The sequence below is a fragment of the Myodes glareolus genome, chromosome 8 (genome assembly GCF_982192425.1).
Source record: "Myodes glareolus chromosome 8, mMyoGla1.1, whole genome shotgun sequence".
NCBI classification, from domain to species: Eukaryota; Metazoa; Chordata; class Mammalia; order Rodentia; family Cricetidae; genus Myodes; species Myodes glareolus.
In genome coordinates this window covers 81,745,735-81,770,141 of record NC_142033.1, presented here as the reverse complement: position 1 = coordinate 81,770,141, position 24,407 = coordinate 81,745,735, and the positions used below count along the sequence as shown (strand labels likewise).

At 46.4% G+C, this 24,407-nt stretch overlaps 1 protein-coding gene across 3 annotated transcripts in view; it reads left to right on the top strand.

Annotated features, from left to right (window-relative positions):
- The window catches only part of Ddc (dopa decarboxylase), an 88,859-nt gene extending 70,957 nt beyond the window's left edge, over positions 1–17,902 (top strand). For 2 of the 3 annotated variants that reach the window (XM_048435449.3, XM_085692218.2), the window contains exons 10-15: positions 3,262–3,338; positions 7,317–7,336; positions 10,366–10,464; positions 12,833–12,934; positions 16,390–16,604; positions 17,488–17,902. In XM_048435449.3, the coding sequence (XP_048291406.1) occupies positions 3,262–3,338; positions 7,317–7,336; positions 10,366–10,464; positions 12,833–12,934; positions 16,390–16,587 (496 nt within the window). In that variant the 3' untranslated portion in view covers positions 16,588–16,604; positions 17,488–17,902. The remainder of the gene's footprint in view (positions 1–3,261; positions 3,339–7,316; positions 7,337–10,365; positions 10,465–12,832; positions 12,935–16,389; positions 16,605–17,487) is intronic. The other variant, XM_085692219.2, reaches the window with a different exon arrangement.
- The last annotated feature ends 6,505 nt before the right edge of the window (positions 17,903–24,407 follow it).

Here is a 24,407-nt window from a genome sequence, read left to right as displayed (position 1 = left end):
CCTCTACTCTTCTCTGGTCCTTGCTACAAGTGATGAAGGGCTTGCCACAAACATCCCCATGTCAGACGTTCATGGCAATACGGGTGCTTTGCTTAAGAGTTTTACCTTCTGAGCAATGCCTGCTCTTTCTCCAGCACTTCACAGTTTATCTCACCCTCTCAATAGCTCTGCGGGTTAGGAATTGCCTCCCTGTTTTATGGGCGAGGAAGCTAGGGCTTAAGGCTTAATCCAGAAATACGTGGTGGCATGCACCTACGGTCTCAGCTACTCAGGAAGTTGAGATAAGAGCTTTATTTCAGGCCTGGAGTTTGAAACCAGCTTGTGCAGCAAAACAGATTCCTTCAGAGAGACAGAGAGATAGGTAGAGAGAGCTAGGGGCTCTGGGAGGAATGTTTTTCTCTTGAGAAAGGGCACATAGCGATCTGTATCAGGGCTGGGGGACTGGTGTCTTAAAAATGCAGGCCCCAGTAAAGAGTAAGGCAGAATTCTGCGCTTCGAGGCATGCCACCGCCAAGAGCAGATACAGGAAACAGTGCGTTATCTAACAGACCCATGCAGAGATGTGCACAGGGAGCCGAGTGGGGTCATTCATCACGGGCCCAGAAGAAGCTGAAGAAAGGGGCTGTGTTTGGGTGAAGGGGAGGGCCAGACTTAGGCAGCCATTCTGTTTCAACTTTCGTTCAAACAGTTATTGACTGTGTTTTCTCTCTGAACACTACAAAAGACCCTGAATTTTAGCCCAGCAAGTACAGCCTGAAGGCAAAAGGTCACTAGCTAGACATAACATCCCCATCCTGTCTTTCTCTGCCCAGCTGCCTTCACGGAGGGGTTCTGTGGAGCATGCTGGGGAGGGGGGAGGTCCCTTCTGAGTGTTTGCAGAGAGCTTTAGAGGAAGATGGCGCCTCGGAAGGTGGTGACAGGGAGTCACTCAGAGGATGAAATCTGAGAACTTTTTCAATGGTCTTTTGCACTGTCCTGAACATCTATCTGCTAAACAGAAAGAAATCTTTTGCTAGCCCTGATATCATTGCAGTAATGCGATCTGCCCTGTCAAAACAGAGCGCAGGCCGTCGGGAGACCTGTAAGCGAACACCAGAGTTCTGAGGTAGCTGACCCTCAGACCCTGCAAAATGTGACACAGGTCAGCAGTCCCAGGTTAATAATTTTTTACAGATACGGTTTAAGATTGGACTAAAACAAGAAGCAAATATTGTTTGGTTTGGGGTGGGATTTCTGTGTTTGTTTGTCTTGCAGTCTGTTTGTAATCTTTAAAACAGCAGTGTCTCTCTTTTGTTCAACGAGACTTCTCCAACGGCTTGCCCATAACGTAACATAAAATACTTCGGTTGACTTCTTCAGATATCGAAATAGACAAGATAATGGAAGTTTCTGAATCTGGCCATCGCCACAGGCACCGTAAATACACTTCTTAATGAATTCATTATTTTCTTCCTAAGCTTTTTACTGTTCATTTGGTGCTCTGGCTCCTTCACAGGAAAGTAAGTCTGAGATAATCCGCTCGGACCTTACCATCCCTTCAATATCAGAGCTGCAGAGACCATCAGCAAAGCCAGATCCTGGTTGCTGTTCTGTCTGCTTAGATAAATGATCTTGGGAAAGATGAACAGAAATTTAAAAAGGGCTGGGATGCAGTAACTGCCACCCCACCCCCCACCTCCCTCCAACCCCCCTCCCGCTCCCCATCAGCTCATTGGAGGCCCTGGATTCTTTCCCCAGCACCACAAATGAAGAAGTCATGTCAAGAACATCCACAGCTACACATACAATCCAACAAAAACTTCTTCCCCCCAAAACTGACTTAAGAATAAATAGAAAATTCGAACACTATGTCTGTAAAGCAATGAAATTTGGCCCTTCTGAGGTCTATCAGAGGAGTTGTTGGTCCAAGCACAAACACAGTTAGTTCATAGGGAACAGCAAATGTCTCTTATGTCATCAAGTTAGTTTCGGCTCGATTCCACATTTGGGTGAAAAGCCCAGAAAGAAAAACATAGGATAACCCCACCAACTTAAAAGTTTGAATTCTAAGTCAGATGTTAGTAAGACACAGTGGTGCTTAACAAAATAGGCCAGACCGTATGTATTCCACATATGTGTGTGTGTTAGAACATTAGAAGGTTTGAAAATGTCGTTTGTCATGCTAAAGAAAAATGAGAAACAGAGTTATCCCATTAGGTTCAGGAAAGGCATTAGGTAAAATTCAATACCCCTGCAGGACAAAACCAAAGGCACGTGACACTATGCCTGGCCCTCAGTTTGTATTTTTTTTAAAAGACTTATTTGTTCATTTGCTTGTTTATTATTTATTTATTTACTGTGTGTGTGTATGTCTGTGTGTGCAAGCATGTGTACCGCTTACATGCAGTGTCCAACACAAGGTCTTTTAGTAGAAAGTAATCAGTTCCATCCATTATCAGAAATGCAAATGAAGGCCAATCATAGTGATGAGCTAGTGGTGTGGCTGTCTGTATTAGAGCACTTGCTTAGAATGAACGAGGCCCTGGACTTGATCATCAATAGCAGAAAAACAAAACAAAACAAAACAAACAAACAAACAAAAAAGCAGGGCTGAAATCCACACATAGAAAGCCACAGTGAAACACTCCTGGTGGCTGGAAATCAAAGGCCCCATACAAAATGTGAGACGGTGGAAGCCAGTACAGTGTAGTGCCCAGTGTGGTGCTGTCTGTCCAGCAAGGTGTGCCTCCTGAGTTGTTAGGGTCAGAGCCTGAACTCTGGCAGCTCTAACAAGCCAGGCTTGCCCACCTACCCTCAATATGCCAATTAAGAGGCATAGTAATGTTAAACAGAAAAAAAAAAAAGGATTTCTTCAGTGTGCCACACTGGGAAGAGAAACAAAAAGAGGCCCAGCGATACTTCCACCCTCCTTTTCTGGGTACTGACATGGAAATCAGGTTTAACTAAAGAGCAAGGGATCTGCATAACTAAGCAGCCCTGGTCAATGTGTGGTCCAGCCCATCATGGCCCTGGCTCCACTGTCCCCTACAAAAGTGGCCTGACAAGTCCTCAGAACTTGGTGAAACCTGTTTCTGGGAGGCAAGTTACCCTCTGGCTGGCCCTGGCTTCTATCCTTTTCCTTTTCCCAGCATGAGATTCCTGGGGAAATTCCAATCGGTGTTCTTAACAGTCTGATAGCCAAAGGGAAGGGTGCAAATGTCTCTAGAATACTTTTATTCCTGCTGGAATTTAGAGGCCCTGTCTTTTGTTCTCTGAAATCAGGGTGAAAAAGAGAACTGACTTAACAGGAGCCTTCAAAATGGACCCTGTTTATCTGAAGCACAGCCATCAGGACTCAGGTGAGAGGCCTGTCCCCCTCTGCTGTCTGTTCAGGGTTTCTGTGTTCTTGCGGGCTGCATTGGCAATGCGCCTTCCTCGGGACTTGAGGGTTTCCATGCTGCCCCGGTTTACCCTCACAGCTCCCCCTATACTGTGCTGAGGGCAGCGGCTGCATTTCTCTAGCAGAGGCTCCTTCTCACCCTGGAAGCATCGAGTTACACAGGGTGGGGGCAGGGGCAGGCAGAGAGCGGCCACCAGCCGCAGCACAGGCACAGGCAAGTCTTCCAAGAAAGAAAACACAATAGTGGTGCTGCTGCTGACGTTCCTAAAAAGGAGTTCCGCAACATCAATCAATACCATGAAGAAGGTCCCAAGAGGCAAAGAAGGAGGCTGGGTAGGGAGGGGAATGAAGAGAAAATACGGCGAAAACTTAGGTCGGGCCTATGCACCAGTGCGCACGCCTACATTTGGTTCTGGGTTCTGTGCCTGGCAGTGATGGCGCCACGGCTCAGGAGGCTCGGTGTCGGCACAGACTGGAGGACTAGCGTGCCGTGAGCAGGAGTGGGAGCGTGCACACAGACTTCTCTCAGAAGCTATAGCAGGAGGCCCACAGTTACAGGGGTGGCCTCTAATTTAGCCATGTCCTTTCCAGAGACCATGACAGAAAGCAGGCACAATGAGGTGTTTGAGCCACGATGACTGTATAAGTGAGCCTCCTGTTACGACCGTGGGATGCCTGAGGCACTTAACTCGTATTTCTAGAAGCTCAAGTCCGAGATGGGGCAGCCCCCATAGAGCTGGGCCTTCGGTGAGAGAAGCATACCCTGGCAGGAGCATGTAGTTGTTCTGTGATATTTCTGTTATGTTCTGATGCTCTCAAAACTGCCAATAAAAATTTGCTTTGAATCAGAGGGCAGAGCTAGCAACTAGTGTACCAAAATTAAACAGAAAGATTTTGGGGAACTGAGGACAGAGAGACCCTGGAAGTAGTAGGGTGGGACTTAGAGAGGGTCCCCAGGCCTTTTGGAGGGAGGAGAGAGAGAGAGAGAGAGAGAGAGAGAGAGAGAGAGAGAGAGAGAGAGAGAGATCATTGAACACTATTCCAGAGCTCTTATTTTTCAGCTTCTTACCCCATATCTGACTCCCGCGTTTTTATTGTTAAAGAATAATTAGATAAATGCACCAAGTAGTAAAATAAGTGCTCACACTGTGGTATAGTCATAAGTCAGAGGTGGGGAGAAGAGGGGAGAGGAGAGGAAGAGAGAAACAGGTGGGCGGTCGCAATTCGTTTTGAATGTTCATCCCCAGTGCTCCAAGTGCAACCCAGTAGGCCCTGCCTCTTGAGACTCTGAAGCACCCCCCAAGAGCACCACCACAGGCCGTGATCTGCTGAAATTATAGCAGGGGCCGTAGTACTGACAGAACGCTCTCTCTCTGAGACAAAGAGAGAGAGGGGAAGTTCTGCCAGAGTCTCCTCATCAAACCCTGGTAAACAACGCCACTAAATTCTTTTTTTTTAAAATATTTATTTATTATGCATACAATATTCTGTCTGTGTGTATGTCTGCAGGCCAGAAGAGGGCACCAGACCTCATTACAGATGGTTGTGAGCCACCATGTGGTTGCTGGGAATTGAACTCAGGACCTTTGGAAGAGCAGGCAATGCTCTTAACCTCTGAGCCATCTCTCCAGCCCCCAACGCCGCTGAATTCTTATAAAACATAAAGTACTACATTCTATGTGACTATTTTCCTTCCTTGTAGGTCACAGCCCCCAGGACAGAATCATGAGTCAGGGTAGGCTGGGGTCTGAGGGGCACCAAGAGAGTGGAAGTTCAGATTTCCCTGACAAGTAGTTCTACTCAACCATGTGGCCAAGGATGATGACCTCATACTTCTAATGGTCTTGCCTCTACACTACCCCCCCTAGAGTTAGGGTTACAGAAATGTGCCCCTACACCAAGTTTATGATTCTGGGGCTCAAATCTAGGTTTTCTTGCAGGCTAAGTAAACCCTCTCCCAACTGAGCCTGTATCTCCAGCCTGAGGTTTTTATATAACAGAAAATGTTGGCTTTTGTTGACAGAAAAGGGAAAATGATTGCTCTCATTAAGCAGGCTTTTCACATATAATCTGTGTTAATAAAGACCTATTTTGCAAAGTAGAAAAGAATCAATGCTAAATTAGATTTTCTAACTCAGCCTTCTAAATGCAAATATTTCTGTGTTAGTTATTTTTCTGTTACCATGAGAACATATCATGAACAAAAGGAACTTAGAAGAGAAACAGGTTAACTGTGTCTCACAGTTCCAGAGGGATAGAGTCTATGGTGGTGAGAAAAAGGCCTGACAACAGGCAAGGCTCAACAGGAACAGAAAGTTAGCTGGTCACATTTCATCCCCACACAAGGAGCAGAGAGAGTGAGGGCAGGAAGTGGGCTAAGGTTATAAATCCACAAAGCCTGCCCCCAGTTTTGTACTTCCTCCGGCAAGGAAAGCTCTGCCTCCCCAAGGTTCCGTAACCTCTCCAAACACCAGTACCAGCTCGGGACCAAGTGTTCAAATATATGAACCCTTGGGAGGCATTTGCCGTTTAAACCACAATTGTCAATATATTGTATTTCTCACAGTTTTAAGCATTGCCTGATTTGACTGCTTTAATGTTCCATTTAAAAGCTGCCCACACCGAATTAAATTATGAGGGTTTAAAGATGCAGTAGGTCTGTGAGGCACATTAAGCAGTCCACAGTGTGTATACAGCCATAGCCATAGGAGCCTGCTGGCTGAGGGGAAGAGTCGGCCATTGCCTCTGCTGGCACTAAGGAGCTCAGGCGTGGAGGCCAGTCCTCGCTCCTCCCCAGTGAAACAGACTCACGAAGAAGCTGGTTTTCACCCATGAAAGCTTTCCACACGGCAGCCACGAACCCCCAGTGAGGGGATGGCACTTGAGAGATGGCTCATCTGGCGGAACCACCTTTTCAATTTCCTTTGGTTTCGCACAACAACTTGATTAAAGTGGCCGAATGTGCTAGCGGGACTCTATCAGATGGCTCAGACATAAACACTCCAAGAAGGAAATGTCATCCATTCATTGTCACTTATGAGTCATGGAGCTCTTACCAGGTACCTTGGGCCTTTGTGAGTCACTATCGGGTTATTTTTGACACCGTGCTACTGCCGCTGGGTTTGTTTAATAGCTCCGTTACTGACAAGAGGCTCCGAAGAAAAGGTCAGAGTGTGGGATGGGAGCTGAGGACCCCGTGTAAGCGGTAAGCTCTGTCTCAGAGTTATTCAAAAGATAGGCTGAGACTGTTATGCATGCCCCCAACACCGCCACTTTTACCTAGACTTTCCTGAGGCCAGATGGAAGTCAAGTAACAGCTTTAGATGCCCTGTAAATAGGATGTGAACCCTCCTGCGCAGTGGATGCTGGGTATACTAGAAACGGCCATGTTGCAGTGACTATTGCCTAAAATGTAGGGACCCTTACAAACTGTAGCATGCTTTGCCTAGCCTGTGTTCATGGAGGAGATTGTGCCCAACTGCACAGCCTTTCAACATTCCTCCCTAGTCTCTGTCCAGGACACTCTAGAAACTGGTTTGTGACTCCTCACCTGGCCTCTTCACACTGTCCTGGGATCTAGGGCTCTAGGCACCAGAGTACAAAACACCTTTTCATAACCAGTTGGGGACACTGAGTCCAGGATGAGGAATTTGACTAAGAGCATATTCACAGAGCCAGATGTCAGCCAACACCCTTGAACCGCCCCCCACCCCCCCACCTCGCTAATTATTTGAAGCATTTTCTGTATCACCGGTGCCATTAATAACGCAGCCTTCCAAATGTGCCCTAGGCATCCTGCTTTCAGGGACTTCCCTTGAATGTTACCTTGAGCTACAAAGGAAGCCTAGCCCTAGCCAGTCCTTGGGTAGTTTCTTGTCTGCCCCCAGAAGACATCTCCCTCTCTAACGGCCTCTCTTTGTCTTTCTCTTTTCTCCAGGACTCATCACGGACTACAGGGTAAGTAGGTGGTTTTGTCCTTTGTAATCCAAACTGAGCAAAGTGACAGGGGGTTTCTACTGGGGTGGGTGCTGCGTTCCCCACCTCCTGAGCGGGAGTCCACAAGAGGCACTAAGTGTGCCCCAGCAGACATATTAGATGGCTTTGCGGTAAACTGCTCTGCCGTAAACTGCTCTGCCGTAAACTGCTGTGCCAAGCCCATCGGAGGTCCCAGTTTAGAAGGCATAGCCCCAACCGCCTTCTAAGACAATGGAAGGAGATTTGACTTTAGCTCCTGCAAGAGTCTGTCCTCACAGCCCATGGCCCTCTTTTCTGCCTTCTGTGGTTTGCCTGGGGCAGCACCCTAAGGAGTACAAGAGCAGAGTTAGGGAAGAGCTCGATTCTTGGACAGGGGATTGTCGTCTTGGCAGCCTCTCTTCGACTTGCTTTACTTCTTTCTCCTCTTTTTTTTTTTTTTTTTTTTTTTTTTTATTTGCCACAAATGTTTTCTGGAGTTTGAAAACACCAGGTTGTCCCAGCTTTACTCTGGAAAGGAATTTGGAACCACAAGTAATGCTGGGAGGCTCCTTCCAAGAATAGAAGCCAAGCAGGCCGGGAACATGAAGGGGGCCCACTGCATCTGTTGCCACTCTCGGAACACGAGGGGCCCACTGCATCTGCCGTTTCTCAGGCTCAAGAAACGACCCGGCTCATTTGCTGGGTGGGGAGGCGGGTGTGCATGGCGAGCACAGGACATTATCAAAGCATCTTGTCCAAAGTGGTGTGTCTAAATTCTTGGGGCAGTATGTCAGCCACTGATAATAAGGTAGCAGGATTACCTCTCATAGACAGAGAGTACCCTTCCCGCTTCTGGTGACAGCTGCAAGCTGGCAGGTGCCGGTCACCAGGGAATCTTCATTACAGCTCCCCCAGGACAGAGTTTCAGGGAGACTTCTCCATGGGGGAAAATCCAGGCCGTGTGTAGATATGGGTATGGCCAGGAGAGCATTTCATCTTATTTAACTGTGTGTACACAATCCTCCTTTAGGATCCAACTTACCTTTTAGAAAGCACTAGTGAAGGGATAGTTTGAGGATAATATTAAAAATAGTTTGAGGGGAAGATCATTCACAGTCTCTTCATCCTGACATTGCTGTGGGCTTTGGATTTGCAAGGCCAGACTTTTGAGAAAGAACTCCCAATCTTTGCTAACCGGAGCTTGGCAAGTCTGTAAGCAGTCGTCAGCAGAGCCTCCATTATTTTAAGTGAACTTGGCCCAGGGTCAGATCTCTGCTTTTCCCCAAATGATACTTACACCGTGCAGAGTCAAAATTTAAAGAAGAATAAAAACCCACAAATTTTGCACATCTTGTAGCCTCATCGTCCCGTTTTTATTTTATATGCATGGTAATTGTGTGCCTACTCTATAGTAACTCGGAAAAGCCAGAAGCCTTCATCAAGAAATAGTTCGATCTGGTTACTGGTGGCACACGCCTTTAGTCCCAGGACTTGGGGGGCAGAGGCAGGCAGATCTCTGTGAGTTCAAGGCCATCCTGGTCTACAGAACTAGTTCCAGGACAGCTAGGGTTGTTGCACAGAGAAACCCTGTCTTAAAAAACCAAGAGAGAGAGAGAGAGAGAGAGAGAGAGAGAGAGAGAGAGAGAGAGGAGATAATTCAAGCCAGGTGGTGGGTGGTGGCACAGGCCTTTAATCCTAGCATTTAGGAAGCAGAAGTAGGTGGATCTCTGAGTTTGAGGCCAGCCTGGTCTACAGAGTGAGTTCCAGGACAGTCAGAGCTACACAAAGAAACCCTGTCTCAAATCACTCCCTTCAAAATAAATGCATGAATGAATAAATAAATAAATGGAAAAAGTTCAATAATAAGGAATTCAAATAAGGAGTGAAGTCATGCATGAGTGTGCACACCTTTAATCCCAAGCATTCTGGAGGCAGGACTACGAGGAGCTCTATGAGTTTGAGGCCAACTTAGCTTCCCAAGTGAGTCCATATCAGTCCGGGCTACATAATGAGACTCTGCCTCAAAGAGCCAAACAAACAAAAGGAATTACACCACAGGCATATATGTCTAGGAAAAACAGCATATATACGTTTGGTGTTGTCCCAAATTCCATCCATCCACAGAGGAGAGATTTTGTAACTCACCTCCTGATTAAGGGAGGAACAACTGGATTTTAATAAAAACAATCTTTGTTTCTCGAGAGATCCTGACTTCGGGCTGCTCTGACTTGTATTTCTGGTGGCAGACAGCAGTGGAGCTTAGAGTGCTCTCCCTAACCAGAACAGCATCTCAGCATCTCCCAGTCTAGCAGGGAGCTGAGGGACAAGAAGCAAAGGGCTCCCCTCCCCCAGCCTGCCCTTTATAAGCTCAAGTAGAGAATTTCAAAGAAAGCCAGGAAGTGGTGCAAGGCCGTCCTCCCGACTGGCCTGTGTCTCATCCCTGTCCTTCCCTACGTGCTTTTATTGCATTTCCAACCCTCATCCATCACCATCAAGAAGAATGTGAGGAGCCAGTGTGAACAGCCAGTCAGCTGACCGTCTGGGAGAGCTCGGAGAAGCGGAGGAAGGCCTCTTTGGTGAAAGGGTATTGGGGTCACTCCCAGAGGTCAGGGAGACAAAGGAGCTGACACTGCTTCAGAGTGTGGTTTCAGAGCATCCAGGCAGAGAAAGGCAGACACACAAGGGGCTCAGCACCCCCTTCTCTGCCCGAATGACCCCCTGCTCCCATGGAAGCTCCCTAGGGAAGGACCACACTCTTCTATTTCTTAATCTAGTACCTTCTTCGGTGTGTACTCAGTCTGTCTGGTGAACCTAATAAACATCAGGACCCCCCCAACCAGGGCTTCTGTCCGCATCTCCATGGGATGAGAAGACAGCTCCTGCCTCTCCTCTCTCCAGCTCACACATCAGGTTCTTTGCCATCCAGGCTGGGAAATGGCCGCTTCCAGAAGAAACTGGTCAACTGAGGAGTTGGAAAGGAGCCTGGCTACTAACACGCCTCTCGCTGACGTATTCTTTATATTTTGCTGCAGCACTGGCAGATCCCACTGGGGCGGAGGTTTCGCTCTCTGAAAATGTGGTTTGTTTTCAGAATGTATGGCGTCAAGGGACTGCAGGCGTACATCCGCAAGGTGACCGACCGCCTTCTTTGTTTATCTGAGTAATGTAATGGTCTCAGACTCAGAAATGAATTCAAGGGTCTTGATGAGCAAACACCATCATACATTGCCTAACAATGGGGACGTTCTGAGAAATCCATCGCGAGGCGCTTCCCTAAACGTGAAGACACCAGAATTTTTATATACAAACTGGGATAGACAGTTTCCTAGCATGCACAGGCCTTTGGGGACAGAGGGATATGTGGTCTGTTATTGTCTGAAACAGCATCTTAAGCATAATTTTGGAATCAGGGTGTAGTTTGGGTTTTTAAGGTTCGGGCATTCATAAACTGGGCCTTTTGTGTCTTCTAAGACATTTTTGTTAGAATACAGATTTTCAGCTCCAGGAGGTTAGTTAAACCACTGTGTAAATTTTATTTTATTTTTCCGCATATCTAGTCAACAGCAAGTTTGACTGAGCAACAGTAGTAGTGAGAACATAGTGTTTTTCTCCCTCTGCCCCCCCCAACTAAATAAATAAACAAATAATTTTTTAAAAGTCGAACTAAGAGAACCTTTGAGTTGGTTGGGAGAGATAGATACGATTTAGCTCCCTCAGTCTCAAGGAGGCTTCCTGGGCTGTACGTAGCTTGTTTCAACAAGCCACGCAGATCACCACGATAGGCACTAAGCAACTTGGCGGAACCACTGATTGGTTCCAAGTCCTACTACCCTACTTCTCCCCCCTCCCCCCCCCCACAGCTGGGGAAGCTGAGGCCTGAATATGAGCCAGGACTTGTTCACCCGTTTAGCCAGAAGCAGAGGGCCCCCTGACTTCAGCCGAGTCCTTTGTAAGCCACAGCATCATTTTGATGAGGCAAGCATGCCTGTGGCTTCTAGCCTGGGGTGGTGACAGCTTTCCCCTTAAGTCCCAGTACCCACTACATCACCAGATGTGCAACCAAAGGCAGGGGCCGAATGTCTCCAGGCTCCTCTTCTGTGACAGGGATGCAGAACAGCATTTATTTCCAGGGTGCTCGTCACGTGCTACAAATCGACATCCGTCGGATCACAAAATCGTTGTGAGGCAATGTCTGCAGGCATCGAGCACTGTGAGAGGCTACGTGGGGGAAAAGAACTAGACCCTGAGGGCGTGTGTAGATTTCTAGGATAGTCCCTGATCCTAGTGAGTCAACTTGGTGTAATAAGAAAAAGTCCCAGAGTGGTTTATCAGTCCAAGGTGATGATGATTTTCAGTTCAGGACAACTCACTGAGATTAGGCCGTGCCAGGTTAAAAACATACCACACCTCCTTCTGGAAAGGCCTTAATCCTGCCCTAACAAGAGACAGGAGAATGGTCAAAACTGGCCTTTCTAGGCCTGAGCTAATAGAAGATAGCTTTAGTCCTGAATCTTTGGTGCCCCCTGGTGCGACGACTAGGAACAGTTGCTTCAACGGGAGTTTCAGTCCCAGCAAGCCTTGTGTGCTTCTGCTCCTCTTAAGCGGCTACTCTGTGGCAGCTAGAGCTGGGTGCCAGCAGGTTCCAATTAGCTAACCGTGCACACGGACAGTGATCGAGTGTGTTCTCTGCAGATCGTATGTGGTTTTAATCAGCGTCCGAGTTCTATAAACATCTCGAGATTAAATAAGCTTACGTGTTCAATGCGAGCACAAAACTTTATTTATTTTTTTTTTTTTTTAGGAGATAAGGTCTCACTATGTAGCATTGGTTGTCCTGAGGCTCAGAATGTAGACCAGGTTGGCCTCAGACTCATAGAGGTCTGCCTACCTCGGTCTCCTAGGTGCCGTGACTGCGCACCACCATGCCAGAGAGCACATAGCTCTTGAACACGGCAGCCATTGTATCAGGCCGAGACCACAGCCCAACCGGCTGCAGAAGTGATATTCCAGTCTTAGGCAGCTGCTGTGAGTCTCATCTGAGCCAAGGCATGGCCATCAGGCCTTGGTTATGACACTTGTTCTTTCTGAGTCTCAGTCTACTATCTGCAAATTAGTAAAGTAATACCCCTGTATCACAATATTTTAAGCTGTTGTGAGGAGGGCAAGGCAACTGGATGTAGCCTTTCTTTCTTCTAGAATCTTCAACAACTTCCTTATGATGTTTACTATAAAATTATTAAAGAAATGGGGGTTGGAGACATAGATCCGTGGACAGAAGATAATGAATTTTTTTTTTTTTTGAGGGAACTGTGACGTACCGTGCTCATAGGGCAGATGAGCTTCCTCCTGACCAGTATGGGAAATGCTGGTGAGGGGACAGGCTTGTGATCAGAAGATGTGAATGAATAACAGATGTACAGTCCTGTGAGGTGCTGGGTGGCCAGGGTTAGGCTGAAGTTGTGGTGAGAAAGACAGCAAGTTTCCCTTCTCTGCTTCTAGCACGTGGCACTGTCTCATGAGTTTGAGTCTCTGGTACGGCAGGACCCTCGCTTTGAGATCTGCACGGAAGTCATTCTTGGGCTGGTCTGCTTCCGGTTAAAGGTATGTTATGCCGATTTCAGCCATCTTTGTTTTCACTGATTGAGATAAAGTATTATTCAGGACATCCACATGCAAAGTTGTGTACCAGTTGCCAAGGTCTACAGAACATGACCCGCGGTGCTTAGCAGGCGGTGCTGGCTGGCTGACTGGTCCCGTAGACTCTCCTCCGTGGACTTGTTGCCCAGTTTCCTCAGATGTGATTGGATGCTTTCCTCTTGACCCAAGGCCAAGAGTCCATCCAATACCTCTGGAACTGTACTCCTCTGCTGAGTTGTCTGTGGCCTCAGGAACCAGGTCACCTGTGGACACACAGCATCAGCACATCTGGGAACTGGTTAGATAAACAAGCCTCATTATCCCAGTCATCTGGCTATATATACCTCGGCAAGATTCCTGCACAGAGGGGGCACCTGGGCTGTGTGTTCACTTTGTGAAGGAAACCTGCCAAGACCAGCAAGGGAGTAAGCTATCTTTGCAGAGACTGACACAGCCATGTTACTCAAAAGGCCCCTGCTCATCACTGGCTTATAAATGAAGCCAGATGCTCTGGCCATTACAGAACTGCCTTTTAATAGGCCAACAGTTTTTGTGTTTTGTTTTCTTCCTCTTCTCTTTCCTCCTCTCCTTTTTATAGTACTGCGGTGGAACTCAGAACTTCACCCATGCTAGACAAGCTTACACTGTGCTACATCCATTGTCCCTGCCTCCATTCCCCCTCCTCCTTTTTTCAAAAAATAAGAGACAAGGCACTCGTGATGTTACTCAGGCTGACCTGAAATTTGTGATTCTCCCAAGTGGCTGGGTCCATAGATGCATGCCATGACACTCAACTGGAAGTTTCTGAATCAGTTCGAGGTCTTGCCAGGAGGCCTCCTTGTCCAAGCCTAGACAGCAGTCATGAGAAAGAGCAGTCTGAGATACATCAGTTTCCTGATGCTTCACCTCCATGTCCTATCCCCTCCCCTCATCTTGATTCTTAGAGTTTGAGACGAAATCCAAACCCTGGGAAATCCTAGAAGCAGCAAGCACTAGTGTTGTGATGATCAAGGTAGAGTGGAGCCTTATGCTCTCTGAAAGTATGAAATGGAATGTCTAGGGGAGATGTGTAGCCGACACACATGGGACGCCTCAAGGTATCCATGCCCCTGGAGTTTGGCATGTGGACCACGGGATGTGGCTGGTCTACCAACAGTGGTGTCGGCATTGAGTTGACTTCTTTGTTCCCCAAGTAGGTATTTGTTTTCATTGATGTTGGATGTTGCTATAGGATCTTTTCAGTTTTGTAGGATGCTTTTATTTTAACTGTTTATTGAGATGTAATTTACTTTTAACTACAGGGTTGTGAGCATGTTTGTCTTCCCCAAAGACCTCTGTATAAGAATGCCTTTTGTGATTGTCCACTTCAGTCTTGACATGATGTTGTCAAGGCTAAGATTATTACTGGATTTGTATAATTTAAGATTAATACCAAATACACTTTGCCTCAGTTTCTACTCCTTCTTACTTGCCTGGTAGTGTGTACAGTCCTCACATGCAAAACCCTCTTTGTTGTCTCCTTCCCATAATTACACATTTGCTTCTTCTTTTTCCCCCTTTTTCCTTCCTTCCTTCCTTCTTTCCTTCCTTCCTTTTTTCCTCCCTTCCTTCTCTCTCTCTCTCTTTCTCTCTCTCCCTCACTCCCTTCCTTCCTTTCAGTTTTTTTTTTTTTGAGATAGGGTTTCTCTTTTTAGCACTGTCTGTCCTGGAACTTGTTCCTGTAGACCAGGCTGGCCTTAAAGTCAGAGATCCACCTTCCTCTGCCTCTCTAGTGCTGGGATCAAAGACGTGTGCCACTACCACCCGGCTTACACCTTTCTTCTTAAAGAAACACATTAGCCAAATACTATTCCTTATTTTTCTGCCTATATAACTGCACAGTGTAATTTTTCTGCTTGTCCTTATTTTCTCCAGTTTGAGTTTTCAATCTTCTTCATCCTTGATGGCTTCAACCAGAATCTATTGTGGCTACTTACTCATTGAGACAGGATCTCGTGTAGCCCAGGCTACCCTCACAATGACTGTGTAGTCAAGGACTATCTTGAACTGATTTTCTCATCTTCATCTCTCAAGGGGTAAGGTTACAGGCATGAACCACTCTGCTGACTAACAATAGCATCCACTCTACAATATTCATTTCTGTGTCACCGGGGATTTGAACCCGGGCCTCACATGTGCAAAGCAAGTGCTCTGCCACTAAGCGGTATTTCTGGTCCTGTGGCCCTTTATTGAACATAAAGTTTGTGACCTCACAATCACATAGTTGCTCCTTTCTCCCTGGCCAGACTCCTCTTTTCTTCCTTGGCTTACTCTTGCCTTTGGCATTATTGCTTCTCTAATCATTTCTGTTTGCCTTCTGGTCCTACTTGATGGAAGTCCTGTCTAACCCAAACCAATTGAAAATGGTACTCAACTGTTCCTTAACTACTTGGATTTTGTTGTCTGTGTTATCGTCTCAGGTCTCCATCGTCCTTGAATAGGACCCCATTGTCCAGACGTGGCACCTACACCAACAGTCTGAATAGCTTGTAGTTCCTTCACTGTGCACTTAAGATTTTCTTGGTTGTCACACTCAGACTCACAGCTAGAGGTGTGCGAATCTATCCAAGGCCAAGAGCAGTTTTCTGTATCCAGAAGGTGTTCGGCTACCATTGTTCAGGCAGAGAGAACACTTCCCTTCCCATGCATCCTCCTACACCTTGATCCTTAATGTCCAGAATAAATGATCCAGCTGTGCGAGGGTCTTACAACTCCAGAAGGATGCCCATGACAACCCCTCTTCTATATTTTGCTGGACAGAAAGACTTACTTAGCAGATGGGGAGCCATTTCATGACAACGTTTACAGAGGAGTGGAGGGCTAGGCAAAGAACAGCTACCAGCCTATCTCCTTGGGGCCCTTATGGAAAGCCAAGGCTTTCTGTGTGTTGGTTGATAAGGCCCTCTTATCTCTGGTCAGTCATTGGGAGTGGAGGACTCTGGCCTCTCTGTCCCCAGCTACTTGACAATTTTCTGTCCTAGAGAGGTTGTGTGGTGATCATCCCTGACTCCCCGTTCCTGTGCTTACAGATGCCTTTTGTATATTCTCGCAACAGCTTGACTGTGGTGTTCCCGGGCCTCTGTTGTTGAGGCCTGCTGCTGGTTCCAAGGTCTCTCCTCAGTTCTGTTGTTTATGCTCACCTCTAGCGACCTTCATCTCTCTTAACCTAAGTTGGAGGACGGGAAGGTCAACTTGTGATAACACAGATCATAGAGAAATGGGGTCACAGGGAGAAGCGATCCCGTAAGTCCCGTTAGCCCGCGTTAGTTATGTCATCAAGCTCTCTGACCTCTTACATAGAAAATGAAAAGTAAAGGTGGTTTCTTTGTTATCTACCAGACTTTGGGTTATATGGTGGATCTGCTTTCTAATTACCCCAGGGCTCCAACGAGCTGAATGAAACTCTTTTACAAAGAATAAACAGCGCCAAAAAAATCCACTTGGTACCGTGCCGTCTCCGAGACAAGTTCGTGCTACGCTTCGCTGTGTGCTCTCGCACTGTGGAGTCTTCCCACGTGCAGCTGGCCTGGGAACACATCCGAGAGCTGGCAAGCAGCGTGCTGAGAGCCCAGAAGTGAAAGCAGAGCCGCTTCAGGTAAGCTAACTATGCCAGGAACATGCTGTCCTCCTGGCCGCAGGATTCCAGCTCAGTTCCAGCTTGGCCGCTCAGTGCTGTGGGGCTGGCCTCCACTGTAAAGTGAAGGGAAGAGAGAGCTGCAACACGTTCAGTCAAGAGATGCAGAAAGAATGCTACGCGTAACGATTCTATAGAGTGAATCTGTATTCGCTTCTATGAGGCTGTACGTGGCGAAGTATAGATGCTTTGATGGTTTATACTTCCCCCCTCAGACTTCCCCAAACAGCTTTGACCAAAGCAACTCTCAGAATAAGCTTTTGATACGTGATAACAATAAATGGGACTGTCACGTGACTGATGGACTCTGGCAGGCAAGGTCAAAATTGTGGTGTTAAGGAAGGGCAAAGCCTCCAGGCTGCTATCAGAGGGGAGAGCATGGCAAACAGCACAGTTATAGTGACAGCTATCATTACAGATGGCAGATTGGCAACATAAACACTTTGTTTGCTTGTTTGTTTGTTTTTTCAGGGACAGGGTTTCTTTGTGTAGCCCTGCCTGTCTTGGAATTCTTGCTGTAGACCAGGCTGACCTCGAATTCAGAGATCCGCCTGCCTCTGCCTCCCAGTGCTGGGATTAAAGGTGTGTGCTACCACTGCCCCGCCTAAATGTTTCGGTTAGAACTATTGATTGTATTGTGTCACTGCAGAAAGAGCATATTTCTTCTTTGTACTCAATTGAGAAGTACACAAGTTTCTTCTTTTTATTGTTTTCATTTTTGTGGTGCCGAGAATGGAACCAGGATCTTCTGCTCTCTAGGCAGGTGCACCACCACTGAGGAACACTGCTGCTCTCTTGGTTCTCAAGGTTAGCTGCTAAATTCGTGCTTCTTTTTCCCCTGTAGAGATCAAAAGTTGAAAAGCAGCACACTTCAAAGTGGAACGAGAGAAAAACAAGCACTACCCTGCCTTCGTGAAATCATGGCTATATGTGGCCTCGTGTCTGTCTCCAAAACTACCCAGAAACCTGCGATTGACTTCTCAGTGGCTTGTCAATGAAGAAATAGTTTCTGTTTTATCCCGTGAGAAATGTTTTCTGTGTGCAGAGCTGATGCCCATGGCTCTAGCTTTTGTTCTGTGTTTGGCTGTGATTTTTGTTGATAATAAGCTGTCTTCGTGTTCATAGAGTCATTGGTGGCAGGCAGGCCTTGTTGTATTTTCCAGGGTCGTCTTTGGTCTTACCTTCAGACTACATCTATGGCGGCAGTCAGCTTGTTCTGTGTGGCTCAACATTTAATAAACAATTGATGTGCAATACTAGCTGGGTTGAGTAAGCATCTTATTTTACAATGTATCAGAACTTGTGAACTCGGCTTACCCTTTCAAACATGCCACCTTTGTTTGTGTTCATTTAGCCATCGTGTGTTTAATGAAAGCCTGGTATATGTCAGTCACTGTTCAGGTTTCTTAACAACACTCAAGTTCTGCTTAGAAATGAGCTCAACTTCTAGGCATTTACTTGAATAATCTCTGATCTTTATATAGAATAATTCTAATTTTAGAAAAATTTTTTTTTGTAGATTTATTTTGAAACTCGCGGGTGTGTGCACGTGCGTGTGTGAGCGCATCCAGTGCTCAAGGAGGCCAGAGGAGGCCACTGAACCCTCTGGAGCAAGAGTGACAGCAGTTGGGAGCCACCTCATTGAGGGCGTTAGAAATCAAACGTGGGTCTTCCACGACAGCAGTGTGCACTCTTAGCTACTTAGCTACCTCTCTAGGTCCAACATATGTGGGTTTTTTTTCAAGATTTATTTATTTATTATGTATACAATATTCTGACTCCATATATGCCCGCATGCCAGAAGAGGGCACCAAATCTTCATGAGAAACCATGTGGTTGCTGGGAATTGAACTCAGGACCTCTGGAAGAGCAGTGAGTGCTCTTAACCTCTGAGTCATCTCTCTAGCCCCCAACATATGTGTTTTTAATCCGAGACTAATTGTCGTCCTTTGAAGCATTTAGAAATGACAATGACATTCAAAAGGAATCCTTGGATTATTAGCACACGTGGTGGTTTATACTGAGTATCCACTTGATAGGACCTAGACTTACCTAGGAGACAAGCCTCTGTGTGTGAGGGGATCTCTAGATTAGGTTACCTGAGGCCATGCCCGTGAAGAATTATTTTGATTGGGTTACTTGAGGTGGTGAGACCTACCTCCAATGGGAGTGGCATCATTTCCTGGGCTTGAGACCTAGACTGCAAAACCAGAAGGCGGCTTGCTGAGCACAGTATTCACAGGTCTCTGCTTCCAGACTGATTGTAGCATGGTTGACTCCTTTAACTCTGGCTTTCCTTCCGGGATGGACCACATCCTCCAACTGCCAGGCCAATCACACCTGTGGTCCCTTAGGTGGCTTTTGTCAGGGTAGTTTTGACCACAGCAACAGGAAAGAGTAAGGCAGCAGGTATACTCTGAATTTCTGATGCCTCTAACATTTGTGTAAATGTAACACTGTGGTATAATCTGTTCTTTAGAAAGCTTGGTGCTGATCATGCATGTTCTCTATCTTATTTGGGCAGGACATTTGTTTATAGGTGAACCAGATTTGGTTTTGTCCCTACGTGGAGGCAGGGAACAGTATACCGAGGCCACCAAAGCCATCTGCGAAGCACCAGAGGAGCATGGAACACTCAGATTACTGAACTGAGGTTGATGTGCCTACATTTTACAATGATTGCATTTCTCTTCTCAGTGTGCCCTTGTGTACGCTGTACAAGTCCAAGATGAGCTACTGCCGCCATTGATAGGATCCCCCTCTTCTGCTGCAGAAAGAGCTCCATTCAGCATGGTCTTTAACTCTGGCAAGATGGTTGAGACGTTAGTATGAGCAAGTCGTTGGGGGACCTGTGGTAAAGGACACGTTGTACAAATGGGAGGCAGGGGTTATCTGAAAGGCTGGAGTATTTCTCTCTGAAACTGTCTGAATCTTTAGGGAAGGGAGTCTAAGACCTCAGGATGTAATTTTGTCTAACTAGGGCTCAGTTTTAGCTTATCTACTGTCATATTAGAGTTTCTATTGCTGTGACAAAAGATCATGACCAAAAGCAACTTGAGGAGGAAAGGGTTGATTTGGCTACACTTCCCATCACAGCCCATCACGGAAAGAAGTGAAGGAAGTAACTCAAGGCAGGAACTGATAAAGAGGGAGAAATGGTGCAGGGTTTTGCTTGGTTTTGTTTTCTTACAGCAATGAGGTTCACACGGGTGGCATTGCCCACCGTGAACTAGGCCTTCCCATATCCATCTTCAATCAGGGAAATGTCCCACAGGCTTACCAGGTAAGAGCATTTTCTCATTTGAAATTTTCTCCCGTCAAATGTCTGTAGGTTGTGTCTAGCCGATGCCGGCGCACCCATATACAGGCCTCTCCAGGCATTTCTTCAAGTTTGCGCTCAGACTCCAAAACACTCAGCCCTAGAAACAGGAAGAAGAGTTCTCTCCCAATTAACCAAACTATACACCAGCTCTTACACTGTGACAGGCGCTGTTACCCGTATTCGAAATGCTCAGTTTAATACTCATCTTAACATTCCCTGAGATAAGCGATACGACTACCTCTCTTTTACGGATGAGGAAACTGAGGCACTGGGAGATTTGATGACGTGTTTCCATGTCACAGAGATAACTGGCACCTGAGGAATGGATGCTGTCCAGGAAGTCGGGCTCCAGAATCCACCCTCTCTCCTGTAAAACTGTAAAACTGTATGGCCACCTGTGCCATGGACTCCCTAAGCCTAACTCTGGGTTGGTTAATTTTTTTTTAATTGTCAATTTGACACAAAGTAGTGTTGGGCCCTAAAGCCCCACCAAGGAGGAGGTCGCCCCAAGAGACACTCTCAGCACGGTTGACGCAATAGCAAGAGGAATTTTTATTCTGCCACGGCAGAGGTCCCTCAGCCTCGAGAGGAGAAGGACCCCGGCTTTCTCTATTACAGGTTCTTTTAAAGGGAAAATCACAGAATTAGGGAGGGGGTGGTTCAGGGTACAGGGTGGTACAGAATCAGTACAAGGTGATACAGAATCAAAGGGAAAGTCCAGAAATCATTTGTCTACCATTTTGACTAGTTCATTTATCGGTTGGCTAACTCTAATTAATCAATGCTATGGTGATTACATGCAGGAACACCTGTAGTCGTCTCACCCCAGTTCCAGGGCCTGGGTCTACAGAAGAAAGACTACAGTGGGGAGGGAAAGTACTCAAAGCCCTAATGCACACGTGGTTAGTTACCTGGGTCTTGGTTCACAAGGAGGGGGTGTAGTAGTGCTAAGGCACCCCAAAGTCTTTCAGTAGGAGAGGACCTCAAATGAGAAGATGCCTCCCTCAGATTTCCTGGGTGCAAGTGTGTGCAGTATATTCTTGATTAATGATAGATGTGGGAAGGCCCAGCCGGCTATGGTGCAGCCTGTGCAGGTGGCCCTAGGTTGTATAGAAAAGCAACCCGAGTTAGCCATGAAGCCAAGCCAGTGAGTAGTATTCCTCCATGGCCTCTGTTTCAGTTCCTGCCTCTCGTTCTTGCTTTGAGTTCCTGACTAGAGTTCTCTTCACGATGGACTGCAGGTTGTAAACCAAAATGAACCCTCTCCTCCCCAAGTTGCTACTGATCATGGTATTTATGACAATGGAAAGCAAACTAGGATATATTTTCTCAGGAAAAGTGGAAGTGGGGACATTTGGTTGCTTATGGGAGAAGCTCCATCTTTATCTGCTTGGATAAATTTCATCTCTGACCCTACCTATACATTATCTACATAGAATTCAGTTTGCCAAAGCCGGGCCTGGTGGCACACACCTTTAAACCCAGCACTAGGGAGGCAGAAGTAGTTGGATCTCTGAGTTCAAAACACCCAGGGCTACAAAGAGAAATCTTGTCTTGAAAAAACAAACACAAACAAACAAACAACAAACAAACAAACAAGAATCCAGTATGTCTGGATTAAGACTATCCCATAGTCAACGTGTATTTAAATCTGTGCCCGGGGCAGTATCATATTAGAGCACACTGACCTCTGGTGGCACTGGTATTAGATGCTGCCTCTATGGCCTTGGGTCTTTGCTGATTACAAGCACTTGTTCTTGGTGTTGGGCAAGCCAACAGACTTATCTGAACACAGCAGACAGCAGACAAAAGACTTATCTTGGAATATCTCTTGTCTAGAGTGCAGCAAAGAGTGGCGTTCCAGGAACCAGAGATCCGAGTCAGGCTGACCACAAACTAGTCAGCACGCAGAGAACCCCGCGGCAGAAGGACAGGGAGATGTCACAGGTGGCATCTCATCATCTTAAGGGAAACACAGGAAAGGGATAAAGGACAAGATCCCAAGGGAAGGCAGGATTGAGCTTTTAACTAGGGAATCCAACTGTTGGTAAAAACTGGAAAATGATCTTTTTTTTTTTAAAAAAATTTATTTATTTATTATGTATACAATATTCTTTCTGCGTGTATGCCTGCAGACCAGACCTCATGACAGATGGTTGTGAGTCACCACGTGGTTGCTGGGAATGCTCTTAACCACTAAGCCATCTCTCCAGCCCATGGAAAATGGTCTTACTGGCATTTTATCCAGAAAGTTTACATTTAAGGAAACATGGTACTTGCCCGGTAGCATTTTGGCCTATGGATAGCTTTATTGTTTTATGTGAATCATATAAATTCCAAATATTAACAGTTTTCACTACCTTGGTATCAAATTCTGTTTCCCGGGCACCTCTCTGTGTGTGCCATAACATACGCTAGGCATAAGGTGTGGGAAACGCGCTACAACCGAAGAAAGCAAGTCGCTTGCATAAACTGGAATATCTGGAAACACCATTTTAAAGAAACTTGCATGGTTCCCAAAAGCAGACGTACAATGGACAGTCAGGGGAAGATTACAGGAATGTACCCCATAGCCAGCTCAAATGGATACTCAAGGAAGCAGAGGCATCCACACGTGCACCAGTTTCCCCCAAACACAGGAAATTCACAGCAGCCAGAGCCCAAGCTACCTCAGCTTGATTAAGTCCTTCTGCTTCAGTCTCAGAGGAAAAGAGAGCTGAAGTTAGCTGCTATCAACCTGTCCGCTCCTCTCCAATAGTCTTGCCTCCCTGCTTTACAAAACTCACCCTTCTACTTTTGCCCAGTACAGGTTCTCATTTCATTTTGAGGAGTGGAGGTTGCCCTGTTCAGGAATATAAAGGCTAATTAAATATAATTAGAACTCAAGACTTGTTAAAATTCTGCCTCTGGTTGTAGGGGAGAGCGCCATCTAATTAAAACTTCACCGGAACTGTGTGTTCCTTTCACGTTAGGTTGCCATAGACTGCATATCCACGGGATGGCTGGGTACATCCCCTATGTTCACTGGGCCTCTTTCACCGAGGTAGACTGGGAGCGGAAAGATGTGGCAATTGGCTCAAATCCAACCACACTCAGGAAATCTCAGAAAGAGCCAGGTTTGATTATTTACCACCTTTTTTTCCTAGCTCTACAACAATCTACTTTTCCACACTTGCCTATAAACATATTTAAAAAACATTTCTTAATGCTTTTGTGTATGATGGGTGGAAAAGGCCCCTGTGCCAAGAGGTCAAAGGACAACTGTGTGGAGCCAGTTTTCTCCTTCCATGTTTTCGTGGGTTCTGGAGTGCAAACGAAGGTCACCAGGCTTGCACAGTAAGCTCTTTTACCTGAGACGCCTTGCTAGCCCCCCAAACACATTTTTCCTGGCAGAAAGGATGTGCATTATTTGGGATCATTTTCTCTCTCTGCTTGAAACTAATCGGCTAACTGGGCTGTACACACGCAGCGTCTGAGGTTATGTTTATGGACTCATAGATACATAAACAAGAAGAAGCCCTCTCACCAAGTGTTCTGTCTGCTTAAGTGGCTATTTCTTCATTGCAGGCCCCAAAACTTTCACCCACGAGAAAGAGTCTATCAAGCAGTTTGTGCTCTCAGCAAATTTATTCCTTGCATAGCTTGCTTAAGCCTTAAACTTGTTCACACTATGCACTGGGTTGTAATTCTAACAAAGCCACTTTTTAGAAGATGGATGTCTTTACATAGCTTAAGGGTTCAAACTGCATCGGGGAATCATGTTCCTGGTCTAAAAAAACATAAGAATTTAAAAACAGACTCCGTAGGAAACTGGAAGACAGTTTTGAGTTTAGGAGAAAAACAAGGCAATCTAGACGTCTCGGCAGCCTCTGGGAGGAGGGAGAGGGCTAAGAGGAAAAGCGAAGGCCATGCTTTGGGAATTAAAGGTCAGAAGAGCAGGCTCAGCTAGGCAGGCCTGGGAACGGCTGCGTAGGGGTAAGGAAGGTCTTCAGAGCGAAAATGCCCAGAACCCTAGGGTGAGCTGGGCCGGGATTTTGGTCAGTGTCTGAAGAGGGAGATAAAATGAAGGAAAGAAAAGATAAGTTTTTCTCAGTGAAAACAGGCGGGCTTAGCAATGAGGGTTGTAGACAAAAAGACAAAAATAAAGAGCACCCCCCACTCTCTGACAATCAGCTCCCGACAGCTTGGAGCCTGACCCAGTGGCTTATGCCCTAAACAATCAATTAAGAACCTAACCTTTAGTGACCTCACCCAAATTGCAAAAAGTTTTAGCTGGTAATAGGGAGATGGGAGGTGGGGTCCGAAGCTGTTTATGAGGGGGGACGGTCCATCAGCGACTGCCAAGCTTGTCACTATCTGTTTAGCTACCTATGATGAGTAACCACATAAGCTATTCAGTTGATACTGGATCCCTGCCAGCAACTGCTTTGGTAATTTTGGTA